Here is a 17,912-nt window from a genome sequence, read left to right on the forward strand (position 1 = left end):
ATCTTTGGGGAAGGGGCACCTGGATCTCGGTGCAAATTGCTTTATGGTCATAGGCTGCTCATCCCCTCTCTTTTCCCTAGAGATGAAAAGGGAAAAATAATCATCGTTCCATGGAGTGCGTCAGAGAAGCAGATTTTCAGGCCCATGAAAAGGAGTTGTACCCAGGGTCTCCCGGACATCTGTATACCTGTGATGGCAGTGACTCTAGTCTTCAGACATTCAGAAGACCCCACTTCTCTGCCTGTTGGCAGGGCTCACCCCACATCCTGCATTTCCCTGCCTTGACTGCTCTCTGAAGTCTGGTGCTGGGTGCGGGAGAGTGGTTGAGCACAGGTAAGACAGGAGCCCTTTCATCTCAGGCCCTGGCTGATCTCTGTTTGCCCAGAGGCTCACGTGCTTTGTGGTCTTCACGGGGTGCCCACTGTGATTTGTGACCCTCTGTGTTCAGCTTCCGCCGCTTTCCTCACCTGCTCTGATGAGGGGTCATGGGGACCCTACAGACACTTCGGGGAGTTGAACTACCTTGTGGAGCCAGACATTTACATGCCTTCAGGGACAGGAAAGTGATTTTTTTAATTATAAAAATTATTGTGTAGTGGTTTATATAGGTTATAGACTTGCTATTTTATAGAAAACAAAAATAGAGTTATAATAGAAAGTTTTGCTTTTATTGATTTAGTTTTCCATCTTTGTCAGTGTTATATATGCACACAGATTAATGAGTCAGATCGTACACAGGATGTGGTGAGAAGCATAGCTTACGACTTCTCACCTGCCCATTGGTCACTTCCCAGAGGCCACCACTACCAATGATTTTAGCTAATTTTGTTTACAATCACATACATAATTCTAAATAACATGCTTATGCTGCTATTTCTGGATCTCCTTATTGTTGCTTATTGAATTTGCATCTTCGCTAAATCCTAATTTTGGTTATATTGGTATTTAGTGTTTCTAATAGTTCATCTATATATACAATATTTTAAACACTACTCACAGCTGAGCCATTTAATAAGCCATGATTATTTCTCCTGCAGATTTTATTTGCATTTTTAAAATAAAATTTCTTAGTTTTTTAAATGTACTGGATCAACCTCAGTCTCTCCTTCAAAAGGTTTAAGTGCACATACCTTTGGAAGATATGTCAATACATTAAAAAAATATTAGGCATTCTATCAGTTTCAGCTTCTTGAAGAAATTTCTCCTAAAGCCCTCTGTTTCCTCACCGGTTATTCTCTAACAGCTGTCATCTTAGGATTTCCATTCGTATTCGAGGGACTGACTACCTCTCTCTCATGTTGGATCCTCTTTTCTTTCCTTTGTAGATGGATTATATCCTCTTGCAGCTTCTGGAGAAGAAATTATATCTGAAAATATCTTCAATCTACCCTCACATTAAATTGATAGTTTGGTAGTTAGGCTGGGTATAGAATGTTAGGTAAGGAGTCATCGTTCTCTCAGAATTTCAGAAGCTTTGCTTCCTTGCCTTTGCTCGCTCAGTATGCATATTAAGATGTTTGATTCTGTTCTGATTCTTGATCCTTTATGTGGCATTGGCAACATGTAGGATCTTCTCTTTGTATCCAGGATTCTAAAATAACGCTGTGATGTACCTTGTGTGAATCTGCTTAATCTGTTTAAAGTCATGCCTTTGGTTCTGAAATCTTTTTCAATTATTTCATTGATGATTTTCCCTCTGTGATTTTTTTCTATAGTCTCTGGTACTTGGATTCTTCGGATGCTGCACTTCCTATACTTGTCCTCAAATATTATTTCCTGTTTTTCCATTTCCTTGCATATTGTACTTTCTGAGATATTTCCTCAACTTTATCTTTTAAGCTTTCTACTGAGATTTTCATTTCTGCTACCATAGTTTTTATTTCCAAGAGCTTTTTTGGTCATTAAATGCCTTTTAAAAATAGCATCCTATGGGGCTTCCCTGGTGGCACAGTGGTTGAGAGTCTGCCTGCTGATGCAGGGGGCAGGGGTTCGTGCCCCGGTCTGGGAAGATCCCACATGCCGGCGAAGTGGCTGGGCCCGTGAGCCATGGCCGCTGAGCCTGCGCGTCCGGAGCCTGTGCTCCGCAAGGGGAGAGGCCACAACAGTGAGAGGCCCGCGTACAAGCATCCTACCATTGTTTAGTGGAGGCAATATCTTCTTTTCCCTCTCTGAGAATATTAATGATAGTTTTATTTTTTCTCCAAATAGTCTGTTTCCTCCCATTTTGGTTGTTTGTTGTACACTTTCCTTAGGTGTCTTGTTGACCTGGCCGCCTGCTAGTTTAAGGGTGTAGCACACACACAAAACCAGTGCAGCACTAGAAAGCTGATTGGACCCTTTTTGTAGGAGGGCTTGTATTCCATGATCTTCACCATAGTGAAGGCTCCCCCTGTCCCCAGTATCGGTCGGTGTCTGTAGGTCTTTCTTTTTTGGCTCTTTTACTCCCATTTCCAAGGATACCTGTCACCACAAATTCCTGGGCCTGTGAGGTTTCTGTAATGTAAAGCAGAGTTCTTTTGTTTGTTTTTCTTTGTTTTGTTTTTATAATTACCTTGTGTCCTCCTCATCAGTGCACCAAGGTATTAGGGGCTGATTAACTTTATTGCCTTTTTTTCTTTTCTTTTTTTTTTGGCTACATTGGGTCTTCATTGCTGCATGCGGGCTTTTTCTGGTTGCAGCGAGCGGGGGGTTACTCTTCGTTGCGGTGCGCGGGCTTCTCATTGCAGCGGCTTCTCTTGTTTTGGAGCATGGGCTCTAGGCGTGTGGGCTTCAGTAGTTGCAGCACGCAGGCTCAATAGTTGTGGCTCACAGGCCCTAGAGCGTGTGAGCTTCAGTAGTTGTGGTGGGTAGGCTCAGTAGTTGAGGTGTGTGGGCTCTAGGGCGCACGGGCTTCAGTAGTTGTGGCTTGCAGGCTCTAGAATGCAGGCTCAGTAGTTGTGGCACACAGGCTTAATTGCTTGGCGGCATGTGGGATCTTCCCGGACCAGGGTTCGAACCCGTGTCCCCTGCATTGGCAGGCGGATTCTTAACCACTGCGCCACCAGGGACATCCCAAAGCAAAGTTTTTTCTTTTCATTCATTTTCTTTACTTTTTTTAAAAAATTGAGATTTAGTATAAATAAAGTGAAATGCAATCAATGCGAAGTGAAGAGCTTGAAAATGTGAGTCCACCCTTAGCCACCACTCAGAGATGGAGAACATTTGCCACACGCCAGAATCCTCCCTCGTGTCTCTTCTCTATCAGTAACCTTTCTGTCACTATCAGTTGGTTTTGCCTGTTCTTGAACTTAATAAAAACAGAACCATACAGTATGTACTCTTCTGGCTTCTACTGTACATAATGTCGAAGATTCATCCATGTTATTGCATGTAGCAGCAATTAGTTCTTTGTTATTGCTATATAGTATCCATCTAGTTATTATATCATAGCTTATTTACTCATTCCACTGTTGATACGGTTATCTGGGTCATTTCTCTTTTGGGACTTCTATGAATAAAGCTGCCATAAACATTCTTGTTTATGTCTTTTAATAGACCTGTGCACTCATTTTCTTTGAGTGTATTCATGGGAGTGGAATTGCTGGGCCATCAGGAAGATGTAGGTTTAGCTTTGGTAAATACCACCAAAGTGTTTTCCAAAGTGGTTGTACCAAGCCATTTGCTTCTTGACTTTTCCCACTGCCAGATGAATATTTAACTTTGTAAATCGGCTAAGCCCATTACCACTTGTCCATCTGCTTTCTGGTTTCCAAATATCTGTGGCTGTTTTCTCTTCCCCTGTTATCTCTGTCCTGGGAAATTTACTGTCTTTGCAGTAAGGAACAGAGCTAAGTGTGTGTTTTCAATCCACCATCTTTAACTGGAAGCCTCTGTTGTGATTTTTTTTTTTAATTTTTAAAAATTTATTTTATTTATTTTTGGCTGCGTTGGGTCTTCGTTACTGCGCATGGGCTTTGTCTAGTTGCGGCGAGCAGGCGTTACTCTTCCTTGCGGTGCGCGGGCTTCTCATTGCGGTGGCTTCTCGTTGCGGAACACGGGCTCTAGGCACGTGGGCTTCAGTAGTTGTGGTTCGTGGGCTCTAGAGCTTAGGCTCAGTAGTTTCGGTGCACGGGCTTATCTGCTCCTCGGCGTGTGGGATCTTCCCGGACCAGGGATCGAACCCATGTCCCCTGCATCGGCAGGAAGATTCTTAACCACTGTGCCACGAGGGAAGCCCCTCTGTTGTGATTTTAAGATGGCTTTTAGCTCTCTCAGTCTCACCAAACATAATTATCCCTGTGTTTTTTCTGAGTCATTTCTGCTTAATGGTTTTATAAAAACGTGGTTTTGTGACTCTCAGCCTTTCACAGCTACTGTAGACATTATTTTCTGCATTCTGCATTGTGAACACAATAATAAGATCATTATGATTCCATGTCTTTATCATATATAGTGATTAATAACGAACACAAACTGAAGGTATAGTCTGTTAGGATTCTTTCCCTTAAATTTTTTTCTTCAGTTTGTAAAACTCTGAGTATACTACTGTATTTAGGATTTTTAAGCTGATCAAATAATGTCCAAGTCCAGGCAAATCCGAATACTATAACATTCAACCTTGTAATATCCCAATATTTAATCTCGTAATATCCCAACATTTAACCTGTAGCATCCCAGAATTTAACCTTGTAGCATCCTAACATTTAACCTTGCAGTATCCCAGTATTTAACCCTGCAATAACCCAACATTTAACCTTGTAACATCCCAACATTTAACTTTGTGGTATCCGAACATTAACCTTGTAGTATCACAGCATTTAACCTTGCAGCATCCCAACATTTAACCTTGTAGCATCCCAACATTTAACCTTGTAGCATCCCAACATTTAACCTTGTAGCATCCCAACATTTAATCTTGTAATATCCCAAGCGTGTGTCCCAGGTGTTCCCGTTGCCCTTGAAACTTCTTCACCATTTTGGTTTGCACACCAGGACCAGGAGGCACAGTGGAACTCCTAGAGCCGTGAATTGGGAGTCAGATCATGTTTTCCCAAAGAACCAGTGGTGTATGTTGACCCCCACTGACCCTCTGGGCCCCCTGTGGGGCCTCCTTCCTATGCAGAGATGGCAACTGGCAGGGCAGGATGGCAGCAAGGAGTCCCAGACATCTTTGCTGACAGTGGTGGTGACCATGAGGCAGACAAGGTGACAGGCACCCTCAGTGCCTGAGGTGCTCCCAAGCTCCCAGACTCTGGATGTCCCCGTCCATTTACCACTCAGGCTCTTCCTCAGGAGAGCTAACCCTTTGTCCTGTGCTTAAATTCCTCTTTATCCATCCCTCCTGCATCACAGAACTGGCATGACCATGTTTCTTATCCCCTGGTTACAGTTCACTTCATCTGATATGGTTTTACTCATTAGAATAGTATTAGCATGAGGAGGGGCCCCAGTCAGCTGGTCAACCAGATGTGTCGCGTGTTGTAGTAAAGTAACAGGCTTGTCAGGGTGCAGTCATGCAGGTGCTAATTAGCACATGGTTAGAATTCTATGAATGAGAGCTGATATTATGTTTGTTATTGCTTCTTATAGAGTGAGCTTTTGAGTAACCAGGAGAGTTATATGCTTCACTTGGTCAAACTCAAATAGTGACCTTGGCTTACCTGACTCTTTCTTCAGAATATAATCAGCCTGAAGACCCTTTATCTTTATCTTCCTTGCTTCATCATATATCAGAGATGTGTTATCCCAACACCACTAATTTCATACAGCTTACTTCTAATGTAACAAATAATATTTCGAAGTATAAATAACCACGATTATACCTTTATCGACCCTCTAATCAGATGCATTTAATATACTTACTACCTTACATAATACATTTCTCTCGTCTAGTATATTAAATTCCCTTATGATCATTGTTACCTATGGGTATAAATAGTGGTTAGTTTCCTATGCTAGCTGGTAAGAGAATTTTGAAGGGAAGAAAAGACACAGAATCTGGCAACAAAAACAGAAATCTCAAATGTTTTACTAGAAAGTAAACAGAGTGGCTAGGGAGAAAAGCTTGATTATAACTCTTATGTAGTTGAATTAATACATTCATCCGTGTTGTGATGAAAAAAACTAGGTTTTTGTGATTTGGCCTGAGATCTAATCACCAATTACAGTGTTATTTCTGTGACAAACCCTAGTTATATTTCAAACAGCCAGTTTATGAACGAACTTCTGCATACAATACATTTTTCTTTAATATTTATTTTGTTTATTTTATTTATTTATTTGGTTGCTCCCAGTCTTAGTTGTGGCTGGTGGGCTCCTTAGTTGTGGCATGCGAACTCTTAGTTGTGGCATGCCTGTGGGATCTAGTTCCCGGACCAGGGATCGAACCTGGGCCCCTGCATTGGGACTGCAGAGTCTTAACCACCGCGCCACCAGGGAAGTCCCCAAAGTACATTTTAAAAATATATATTTATTTATTTAATTTATTTATTTGGTTGTGCTGGGTCTTAGTTGTGGCAGGCAGCCTCCTTAGTTGCGGCATGTGGGCTCTTTAGTTGTGGCATGCAAACTCTTCGTTGCGGTGTGCATGTAGGATCTAGTTCCCTGACCAGGGAACAAACCTGGGCCCCCTGCATTGGGAGTGCAGAGTCTTAACCACTGTGCCACCAGGGAAGTCCCCCCACAGTACATTTTTAAAATGAAGACCACTCTAAGAGGTTAAAAAAAGTTTTATAGGGCTTCCCTGGTGGCGCAGTGGTTGAGAGTCCGCCTGCTGATGCAGGGGACACGGGTTCATGCCCCGGTCCGGGAGGATCCCACATGCCGCGGAGCGGCTGGGCCTGTGAGCCATGGCCGCTGAGCCTGCGCGTCTGGAGCCTGTGCTCCGCAACGGGAGAGGCCACGACAGTGAGAGGCCTGCGTACCGCAAAAAAAAAAAAAGTTTTATAATTCTAGTGTCTTCCCCTTTTCTTTTAATACTGCTGGATGCTACAAAGGGGATAATTTATAAACTTTGCAAGTTAGTAAATCCATACTATAATGTTCATAAGTGCAGAATTATGATGAATTCAGAAACTGTAGAGCCTCATCTTTATTTGGAGAAATGACATTACTCCATCAGAATGGAATGCTTAAAAAGATTGGTTTTGATACCCAGAATCTCCCCTACAATTCCAGCGACCTCCCTTTGGCAGATTTGATGCTTTGGTCAAAGGATTTGCTACTCTATATTCCCTATTACCACGACCTGCAGTGCCTGTCTGAATGATTAAACAGATTAAATGGATATATTTCAAGAATGTCTAGAATCCCCCTATATCTGGCACACATTTGGATGTACTAACCATACCTCATAAACCCAGGGGTCAAGTTGTTTATGGCTGGAAGCCTGAAGGCTATTTGTTCTTTGTTGTTACTGAATCGATGGTTCCTTGATCGGTGCTACGAGGATGGTCCTCAGCACCAAGTGGAAGACGTGTCCTCCTCCTGATGGCTCCAGCATAGCCTCGTGTACACACGCTGAGCTTCATGAGGAAAGGGACTGTGTCCATCTCATTCCTCACACTATCCAGGCCACCTAGCTGTGTACACATTATGTCATCGGTTTTTTTGTGTGCGTTTTTTGGCCACACTGCTCGTCATACAGGATCTTGTTCCCCAACCAGGGATTGCACCCGTGCCCCTTGCAGTGGAAGTGCGAAGTCTTAACCACTGGATTGCCAGGGAAGTCCCATGTCTTTGTTTTTTGTTTTTTTCCATTCATTGAAAGTAGATACAGCAAGTTTCCTATTGCTACTTTACACGTGGAGAAATGAGGGCAGCACACAGTTAAGTAAGAAGTGGTGTCATGGTGACAGGACTGTTGTCATGATGAAATATTATGTGTGAAGTGCTTTCCTTGGTGCCCTGGCAGATAGAAACCCTCACTGATGATAGCACAGGCCATGTTTATGATTGATTGTTGCCAAAAGAGCACAGCCAGTTGGTCACAGAGTGAGATTTAGAACCGAGTCTTCCCACTCCCTGAGTCCCCAGCAGTGAGCCCCACTGATGGTCCCATTCCCAGGCCAGTCCTCCATGGCTGAGCCCTGGGCTCCACGTAGCTCAGCTCTGAGTCCTCACGCCCCGTCCCCTCCCCCTGTGACTGCAGTAAGCCTTGGTTTGCTTGCCTGTAAACAGTGGTAACAGAACAATGGGATGGATGCTATGTGAACCTCAAATAGTGTAATACCAAAAAAAAAAAAAGCCTCTCTTTATGCTTTAGCTTTGAAGTAATACAAATCCCTTCAAATCAAACCTTTGTCAAGAACCGTGCCATTTTAGAGCTGGTGAAGCTATTGATGAGTACAGTAAGTCCCCTGCATACGAACGAGTTCCATTCCAAGAGCGCGTCCGTTAAGTCCAGTTTGTTCGTGAGTCGAACAAAGTGAGCCTAACACAATCGGCTATTTAGTGCTGTACTGTAATAAGTTTATAAAACTTTTCACACAAATACATGAAAAACAAACAAAAAATAAAGGCATTTTAAATTTTATAGTATAGCACCTTGAAAAGTACAGTAGTACAGTAGTACAGCTGGCACACAGGGGCTGGCATCGAGTGAACAGGCAAGAAGAGCCACTGACTGGAGGAGGGAGAGGAGGTGGGGGGTGGTAGAGCTGAAGGATGGTCAGCAGTAGGAGACGAGGGCGAGCTGCAGTTCCACTCACGCCTGACGTGGATGGCACAGGTCTGGTCCCTTGGTGGATTCAGTTCTATTGACTCTCTTGAAGAAACGATCCAGTGATGTCTGGGTCGTAGCTCTTTTTCTCCTCACAGATGACACGGTAGCACTGGATTGCATTCTGAACGGCTGCTGCCACCTTCATGTACCGTTCTGTGTTGGGGTCCTGTGCCTCAAAAACTAACAGTGCCTCCTCAAATAAAGAAAGTCCCCTTGCCATTTCCTGCGTCGTGAATCTCTTCAGTGCTGCAGTTACTTCCTTTTCCTCTTGTCACTCCACTCCCTCAATTAATTTCACTTTTGCTTCCATCGTTATTGCTTGGCACTTCTTAGCAGTACCAGCTACATCACCACTGCTTTTACGCTTGCTTCTGGACATCTTGGACTTGAAATAAAGATACTGTACTACTATACTCTATACACTGCTAGACAGTAAAGTACACAAAAGCACAACCACTCGTAGAGGATACACGCTCGTGACAATGTGCGCCAGACACGTGAGCTAACTTATGTGATTGGACATGCGAACACATGTTAGCATGTTTGAAAGTTCACAACTTGAAGGTTCATATGTAGGGGACTTACTGTAAGTACAAAACTCTTGGTTGCTTTTGCAAAGTGGCAGGGACACTTCAGCTGGTAAGAAGTACCATTCTGTTTCAGGCATAGTCTGGAAATATGCAAGTTGTGAATTGGGCAAGGTTTTCAGAAGATGTCTCTTGCGTAAGGTGCCACAAGGCCATCCATTGGGCCACCAAAGGGACAAGGTGAGGATCAGATGGGATAAAGTATAAGAAGATGAGATTAAGTTTATGAAACTTTGAATAGTTTGTGATCGGGAGAGGTGAATGATTCAACACGCTGGTGGCCTGGCTGAAAAAAAGAACTCATGCCGATGGCTGTGTGAGAACAGCTTGTCCAGGGGTGCTTGTGGCAGATGGGCCAGTCAGGAGGGTATTGCGGTCCTCTGGGCAGTGAGCTATAACCAGGGGAGAGGAGACATGGTCTTGCCGGTTCTAGGATGTGGAAAGGATGGGTAGAGAGGAATTTAAGTAGAGGAGAAAGGGTTAGCTTTCCTGGACAGGGGTTAGGATTTCAGTGTATGAATTTTGGGGGTGTGGGAGCAATTCAGTCCATAGGAGGCAGATGCTGCTACCTGTTTACAGCTTCGCAGATTGCAAGAAGCCATACGTCTTGCCTTCAGTTGCCTAAAAATTGGCCACAACTCTGTTAGGAAAAGAGACTTTAGAAGACCACAGGAACAGTGTGTGTGTGTGTAGAAGTTGGTTTGCAACTGGGTGGAGAAGCTGCTGGACTTCTGTTCTTGTCAGAAGGCCTGGACTGAGGAGCAAGGGTTCTAAGGCTGCCCCGCCGATAACCTGCTGCTGAAATTAGGAAGAGGAGGGATGAGAAATGGTGTTCCATGCATATCCCAGTATCTTCCTGTTAATTTCTCTTTTTTTTAAGATTTTTTGATGTCCACCATTTCTTTCTTAAGTCTTTACTGAATTTGTTACAGTATTCCTTCTGTTTTATGTTTTGATTCTTCGGCCCTGAGGCATGTGGGATCTTAGCTCCCCCACCAGGGGTCGAAGCCGCACCCCCTGCGTTGGAAGGCTAAGTCTTAACCACTGGACCTTTAGGGAAGTCCCTCCTATTAATTTCTGTGTTCAGTCAAATTAGACCAAATCCATACACATATCTACCAAGCATCTTCACTGTGCAAAGAAAATGCTGCTGGAGACCACCCATCACTTAACAGCCCAGCCTGAGGGTGCTGTGGGGAAGCCAGGGTCTGTGTGAGGTCCCAGGTGGGAGGGTACACCTAGGAGCTGGGGCAGGCAGGAGGCTCTGTGGGTGTGAAAGGATTTGACAGAGTGCAGCAGCAGCGGTCTCTCTGCCAGGAAATCCTTCCCCATCACAGGCTGAGTCACCTGCCTCCCCTGCGCCGGCCTCAGCTGGAGAAGTCGTTTGGTTTGCAAGTAACTGCTCAGCATGGGCTTACTCGAGGGCCACGTTGATTTTGTTGTTCTTTTCGCTGCTGCTGGTATTGAACTGGGAAGTCCACTCTAGATCCCCCTGAATGAGTAGCCCATTACCTCACCTGACTGTTTCTCTACTCTTCCACTATTTCATTTAACTCTTCCTGCCAGTGGTTGAGTGTGTTATCATCAGTTCTCGTTTGAGTTCTTGTGCCTTCAGGGACTGGGGAATATAGAGGTCTTATTTTCATTTACTAAGCAGCATCCTTTCCTGTCGCTTTGCTGCAGAGAACGTTGGTTTCCTTGTTTGTATTTAAAAAAGGAAGAAAATCTTCTTACTAAAACAGTGAATAGATTAATAGCCCTGTTGAAATCATTTCGCAGTATCTCTTCTTCAGACGACCTCCACAGAGGAGAAAAAATGCTGTGAAGGTCTCAGAGGTGGATGGTTCTTATAAGTAATCTGCTGGTGGGATTTTGCATCACTGTGTGTTGCTGGCTGGGGTGGGTGGTTCAAGGGAAATGGAAGCACGTGAGTTCAATGCTTGTTTCTTGTTCTGTCTTTTCTGTAACCAGGCTATATTCTCCGGTGCTTTGCAGCAGCTTCTGTTTTCCTTTACCCCCAAAGGGGGAAACAAATGTGTATTATCATGATGTTTTGTGCTTGGCAGGTACGCACAAAAATTTCTGCAGTAGCTGCCTGCACTTCTGGTTGAGATATACTTTAAGTGACGCGTGGTGGTTATTTTCCCTTCAGGAGTTGGAGCCCTAGTCTGGGGGTGGAAAATGGCAATAACATGGACACCTCTGTTCTTGGAAATGAAGTAACCACTTGGGTTCTCAATAAACAATAAATTGCAGTGCGTTACAATCCTAAGAAAAGCTACATGGCCAAGAGTTCATCTCATCCTTGCAAGGGTTTTACCATTGCTTCTGAAATATTATGGCAATATTCCACGAATAGCCATCCCAGGTACATTCTGATATTTACTTTTAATGTGCCATGCCCGCAAGAGTTTAATTGTGGAATAAATGAACCGGGCGTGGGAGTTTTATCCTAGTAACAACATATAATTTTGTTTAATCATGTTGAGCTGTAAACTAAGCTTTGATAGACCTGCATAAAATTGAAAACCCAAGTTAATGTCAGAAGTTCCGAGAAGAAGAAGGTTCTTCAGCTGCGACACAAATCCCTGGGAGAGAACGCTGAGAACACAGACCCTGAACACCTCTTTGAGAAAGGCTTGCTAGCAGCTGAAGCCAAGCCACACACAGGGGTCTGATATCAGGGACAGTTAAGAAGAATACGGAAGAGAATCCAATATTTGTTTTTTAAGGGCACAGGCTTCCTTCTCCACAGTGGAAAAAGCCACAGATGAGAAAAGCCTGGTCCCACACTGCTCTGAGCAGTCTCTCTGGGGTGCCATCCCCTGGGGAGAAAAATGATGCCAGGTACTCACCAAACCTACTGCACGTCCCCTGAAGATGACGAGCCTTGCAGAGACGTCTGGGCTTGTCTAGCATCTATGTAAAGTCATCCAGTTTAGTTCAGTTCTAATGACTTTCTGATTAGAAACATAAACGTGTGTGTGTGCATACACGCAGTGTGATGTATGTGTAATTAATATACATGCAGTTAGTTATATGTGTTTATTTTTTAGTTATTTATTTATTTTTTTGCGGTACGCGGGCCTCTCACTGTTGTGGCCTCTCCCGTTGCGGAGCACAGGCTCCGGACACACAGGCTCAGCGGCCATGGCTCACGGGCCCAGCCGCTGAGCGGCATGTGGGATCTTCCTGGACCGGGGCACGAACCCGTGTCCCCTGCATTGGCAGGTGGACTCTCAACCACTGCACCACCAGGGAAGCCCCCCCCCAAAAATTCTGATATACACAAATGAGTTGAATGTAATGCAGATGTTTTCATTAAACTTGGCTTTTTACCATCTAGAATTTACTCCTTCACTTTGAAATTCTTACCTAAAAATTATTTATATCCCTGGAGAATGTTTTCATTCCTTTAGAAATGATTTTTTTTTTTTTTTTTTTTTTTGGCTGCACCTCACAGCTTGCAGGATCTTAGCTCCCTGACCAGGGATCGAACCCATGCCCCTGCAGTGGAAATGCGGAGTCCTAACCACTGGACCGCCAGGGAAGTCCCCAGAAATGATACACTGATTGCTCTGTGTACATGGTTGGGTTACTGATAAAGAGGGAAGAATTACTACATTCAGGTGTGGGGTGGAGGGAAGACAGATCACCTTTTCTATACCTGTTTGTACCAAATTCTGGAAATTATCTTGGTATGAATCCTTACCGCTGCCCTCTGAATTGTGGGGTTATCATTCTCATTTCACACATACTGAGGCCAAGGCTCAGAGGACCCAGGTGACTCATTCAAGGCCACACAGCTTGTGAAGGGCAAGAGCCAAGGTCCAAACCCATGTGTCACAGACTCCCCATCCACACCTTGCCAGATGGGGGGTGGGTATAGAAAGTCCTGGAAAAGCTGCGCAAGAGAGGCTTATCTTTGATTGAAGGGATCCAGGGAAGATGGGCTTCATGGTTTTTAACAGGTTACTGGGGATTATTTGTGATTTCTCCAAGAGCAGCATCCCTCTGAAGTTTGGAAACAAACAAACATCCTGTTGTGTATAATTCACAGCTCTTCACTGTAGATTGCTTTGTAGACAGGGTCTCCTTTCCAAGGTTTGAATAAGTCTGTCTTTTTTTTTTTTTTTTTTTTTTTTTTGCGGTACGCGGGCGTCTCACTGCTGTGGCCTCTCCGGTTGCGGAGCACAGGCTCCAGACGCACAGGCTCAGCGGCCATGGCTCACGGGCCCAGCCGCTCCGTGGCATGTGGGATCTTCCCGGACCGGGGCACGAACCCGTGTCCCCTGCATCGGCAGGCGGGCTCTCAACCACTGCGCCACCAGGGAAGGCCCTAAGTCTGTCTTTTGAGGTGCTCATTTTTAACTTTTCTGTGTATGGTCATTAGCTACTTGAACATTCTTTGTGTCTTCCTCAGCCAGTGTATGAAGCATTGTGATGAAATGTCTTTTGAAAATCAAGAATGGGAGACACTCTGCACCCCAGTGTATTATAAAGTCCTTGTCTTGTGGATCAGGACTTCATAATACACTGTGACCAGGACACTGTAATGAGAGGCAGCACTCTGAGCCGAAGCACCAAGTTCAGGTTCTCCAATGGGAAAAGAACAGACCAGTGGGGTCTCAGAGGGGTTTAGAGTCAACACAGATACCCACAGTCCAAGTTCAGCTAAGGAAGCAACATCAGTCAATGGCCTCTTCAAACCAGGAGCCCCAGGGCCAGCCCAGACCAGTGAGGAAGCAGATGCTGTCTGTAGGCAAATGCCCAGCACCACCGAGGGAGAGGCTCCTGGTCCCCAGTGCTAGGCAGGACCTGCTTCTCCCCTCGCCTGAGCTCTTTCTGTGGGGACCAGCCAGCCTTTCCCCAGTAGATTCCACTCACCCCCGAGATTGGGGTCTACTGGAAATGCAGCCGCCTGACTGGCCTCCCCTCAATCTTCTTTAATCCTTGGATCCTGAGGCTAAGGATTTTTTTTTAATTCTTTTTTTAAAAATGAAAATAATACATAAGCTTTTTAAAGTTTAATTCTTTTTAAAAATGAAACTGATACATAAGCTTGGAAAAAGTGAGGAAGAAAGGAAGGAACTTTAAAAATATAGTATAAAAGGTTTTCAACCAAATGTGAAAGTCTCCTTCACTCCCCGCTTCTGTTTCCCAGATTTAACCAGAGTTGATAGTTTCCTTTGTATCTTTGGAGAAGTTCTATCCATAATATATGAATATGTGTAAGCCTTTTTAAAATTTATGTGTGATTTTTGCTCCTCCATGTCTTACCTTTTTAATTTAATATATATTACAGATCTTTCCAGAACATCCGTGCAGATCTACCTCTTTATTTTCTCTTCATTTATTTATTTTATTAATAATAATAAAAATAATAATAAAAATATTTCAGTGAGATATGGGTGTTCTGAACTCTTAAGTGTCTTAACAACATAGCTAAAAGTAAGTGAACACCAAACTTGGCAGAATTACCAAGAGAAATCAATCGATCCATAATTAGAGTGATGACCTAACCAGGTCTTTCAGAAACTGATACAGATCAATAGGCCAAAAGCAAAGAATAATGACATAGGAGGTTTGAATCACCCCATTAACAAGTTTGGTTGAGTGGAAATATGAGGGATTCTGTATTCAACAGAGAGTGCACGTTCTGTACACACTCTCATGGGATGTTTAGAAAAGCAGGCATATACTTGCTGTAAAGGAAATCTCACTGCTAATCTTGTGGTTGTAATTTCTGAAGTGGCTTTGTCATTTCCCTCTCTTTCTTTCCTGAGTTAGTTCTACCACTTCCTATTTCACATCTGCCTATTTTCTGACCATCTAAACTGAATTCCTTTATTTCTGCTTTATGTTCTTCTTTCTTAGCTGTAATTGCTTTGTAAAGACTTTGCTGCTTTCTTTTTAATTCATGATGGAAATGAAATGTGGGGTCTAATTTTCATCGGCTCATGGCAGCATTTTTCAGGTGAAATTTTATCATCCCTCGTGAAGGTGGGCTTCTCTCTTTCATCATTTTTCATATGCTGTCTTTGCAGGATGCTGAGCTTATTCCGCAGGACTATCAGGAATCATGTCCTTTCCCCGCTTTGCTTTTCTCAGTCATGCTTAATAACATCTGATACAGATGGGTGTGCTTCTATAATTTACTTGACAGATTGTCTGACTCACTAGTTTGAAAGGAACGGTTTGCGTCTCTTTGACTCACAGCTGACCCTGGTAGCTAAATCAGTACCTTATACATAGTCAGTACTCGATAAATATTTGTTGAATAAATTAGCACCAAAAAAAAAACCAGATCTGGAATTAAATTGGTCATCTCAAAGCCCATTTATTAAGGTTTTAACACATTATTACAGGAAGCGTGGAAGCCAGGAATCTGAGGGAGGAGGGAACCCACTGTTTGTCCAAGTAATCATCTCCACACTGACTCCTGAGTGCCAGGGGAGATGTGCTTCATGTTAAGGCATTGAGCCCCTGCTCTCTAACACACTGCTAGTAGAATATAAAATGCCTCTTCCGCTGTATGGGGAAGGTTTGGCAAGATACACATGCCAGTTGATGTAGCCGTTTGGACTCTAAGAGTTTTTCCCATAAAAGTGGTCACACAGTCTGCACGGTCGTGTGTATGGTAAGAAAATCTTAAATAGCTGTCGTTTGAGGTTAGCGTTCAGAGCTGGGTCCATACACCTCAGGGGTGCATTTGATGACCCCTTGAAACAGGGCAGAAAAGTCACAACTATTTATATTTATTTTCTAAATAAAAGATAGAAATTCAGCTTCACTAATATTTACAATTAGAATGACTCTACACCATCGCTCAATCAGCAGTTTTGGGTCAGATGGCCAGTTAGACACTGAATTTCCAGGGGAAGGAGGACAGAAGTTCCCATCTCACTTGTTGATTTGTTTTTAACATACGACTGCTTTTTGCAGTTTCCATGTGTCCAGTTGAGTGGATTTCTAGATTATTCTCTAATTCGATATTATAAAGGCACAAGCAGCCTCAGCCGTTTCAGGACATCACCCTCACTCTTCCAGGGACGCCCTGGCGGAAGGAGCAGACGGAGGACCTGCAGCGGGTGCTCAGGACCGTGGACAGCGAGATCCCACTGGTCCTTGTCAGCGGCAACCATGACGTGGGCAATGTCCCCACCCCCGAGACCATCGCGGAGTTCCAGCAGACTTGGGGAGATGACTATTTCAGCTTCTGGGTTGGGGGCGTCCTGTTCCTCGTCCTCAACTCCCAGTTCTTATACGATGCCTCCATGTGCCCTGCCTTGAAGCAGGCCCAGGACCAGTGGCTGGACCAGCAGCTGAGCATCGCAGGGCAGCGGAAGTGCCAGCACGCCATCGTCTTCCAGCACATCCCGCTGTTCCTGCAGAGCGTCGACGAGGACGACAGCTACTTCAACCTCACCAAGCTGGTGCGGAAGGAGATGGCAGACAAGTTCTCCCGAGCAGGTAGGCCTGGGGCCCCAGGTGTCCGGGTGATCTGGAGAGGAGGTGTCCAGATCCTTCTGCTGCCCCTCTGCGGCCTGGCAAAGGGGAGGGAGAATGGGGCTTTGGGCAGGACTGGATTCTCATCCCAGCTCTGGCACTCGTGGCTGTGTGGCCTTAGATGAGCTGCCTTGCCCTCCGAGCCTCAGCTTCCTCGTCTGTAAAGTAGGAGTAGCAGAAGCAGCTCTCTCGTGGGGTGGCTGTGAGGATTCAGTGAGAAGGGGCCTGGATGGGATTAGAACAGCCCCAAGCTGAGTACTGAAGTCATAGCTGCTCACAGCTGAGGATGGGGACCCTGCAGGTTGGGGGCTATTGGGGGGTGGGGGGGGCCGGGCGGGTCTGGTCTGAGTGTGGCTGTATGTGCCCCAGGCAAAGGAAGACGCCAGGAGTATCTTTTCTCATTTCTCTGGGAAGCAGGAACTTGCCCAAGGGCAGATGATATTTAAGAGCCAAACCCTACCAGTATTAGATGTAACCCGGGGAATCCTGGAATGTGGCCATAGGGCAGGTCCTGGAGCCTCATCAGTGTTCCTTTAGTGAGGTGGACTGAGTTCTCCTCCAGAAGTAAGAGGAGAAATCTGTTTAGTCTGATCTTAACCCTGCTGTGAATTTTAAGCTAATCATACACCTGACACATACGTGAGCACACACACACACACACACACACACACACACACACACACACACAGTGAGGACACTCCGTTTCTAGAGATCTCAGTTCCGGTGGCGCTGTGTGCACCGCCAGCCCACACACCTCATTCCTCCTCCTGGGAGCACCTGCAGCTTTCCTCTCACGAGAAATGGTGCGTTCTCGGCCGGTTCCCTGCGTTACCACTGCCTTGGCAGGATGCCAGTTTTGACGGCTGCTGTGTCTCTTGTTTGGGTCCTAATGCCTCCTTTCAGATCTTTCCAGAGTGTACTTCATCGGGCGCCTCTGAAATATAAATGCATTCTTTTATTTGTTAGGGGGTAGGGAGAGGGAGAGGGCCTGACCCAATAAGTAGCAAGCATTCATTAAAAAAAAATCCTGGCACTCTTTTCACCTTTGAGCATTAAATGTGTTCACATTTACTTGTGAAAAGTACAATAGGCCCTTCTGTATTTTCGAGACATTT

At 44.7% G+C, this 17,912-nt stretch overlaps 1 protein-coding gene across 5 annotated transcripts in view; it reads left to right on the plus strand.

Moving 5' to 3' along the window:
- Positions 1 to 17,912, plus strand: part of CPPED1 (calcineurin like phosphoesterase domain containing 1) — a 114,080-nt gene that overhangs the window by 58,157 nt on the left and 38,011 nt on the right. For 4 of the 5 annotated variants that reach the window (XM_033839852.2, XM_033839854.2, XM_033839853.2 and 1 more), the window contains exon 3: positions 16,339 to 16,761. The exons of the other annotated variant lie outside the window; for it this stretch is intronic. In XM_033839852.2, the coding sequence (XP_033695743.1) occupies positions 16,339 to 16,761 (423 nt within the window). The remainder of the gene's footprint in view (positions 1 to 16,338; positions 16,762 to 17,912) is intronic. 5 annotated transcript variants of the gene reach the window in all.

The sequence above is a fragment of the Tursiops truncatus genome, chromosome 15 (genome assembly GCF_011762595.2).
Source record: "Tursiops truncatus isolate mTurTru1 chromosome 15, mTurTru1.mat.Y, whole genome shotgun sequence".
Lineage (NCBI taxonomy): Eukaryota > Metazoa > Chordata > Mammalia > Artiodactyla > Delphinidae > Tursiops > Tursiops truncatus.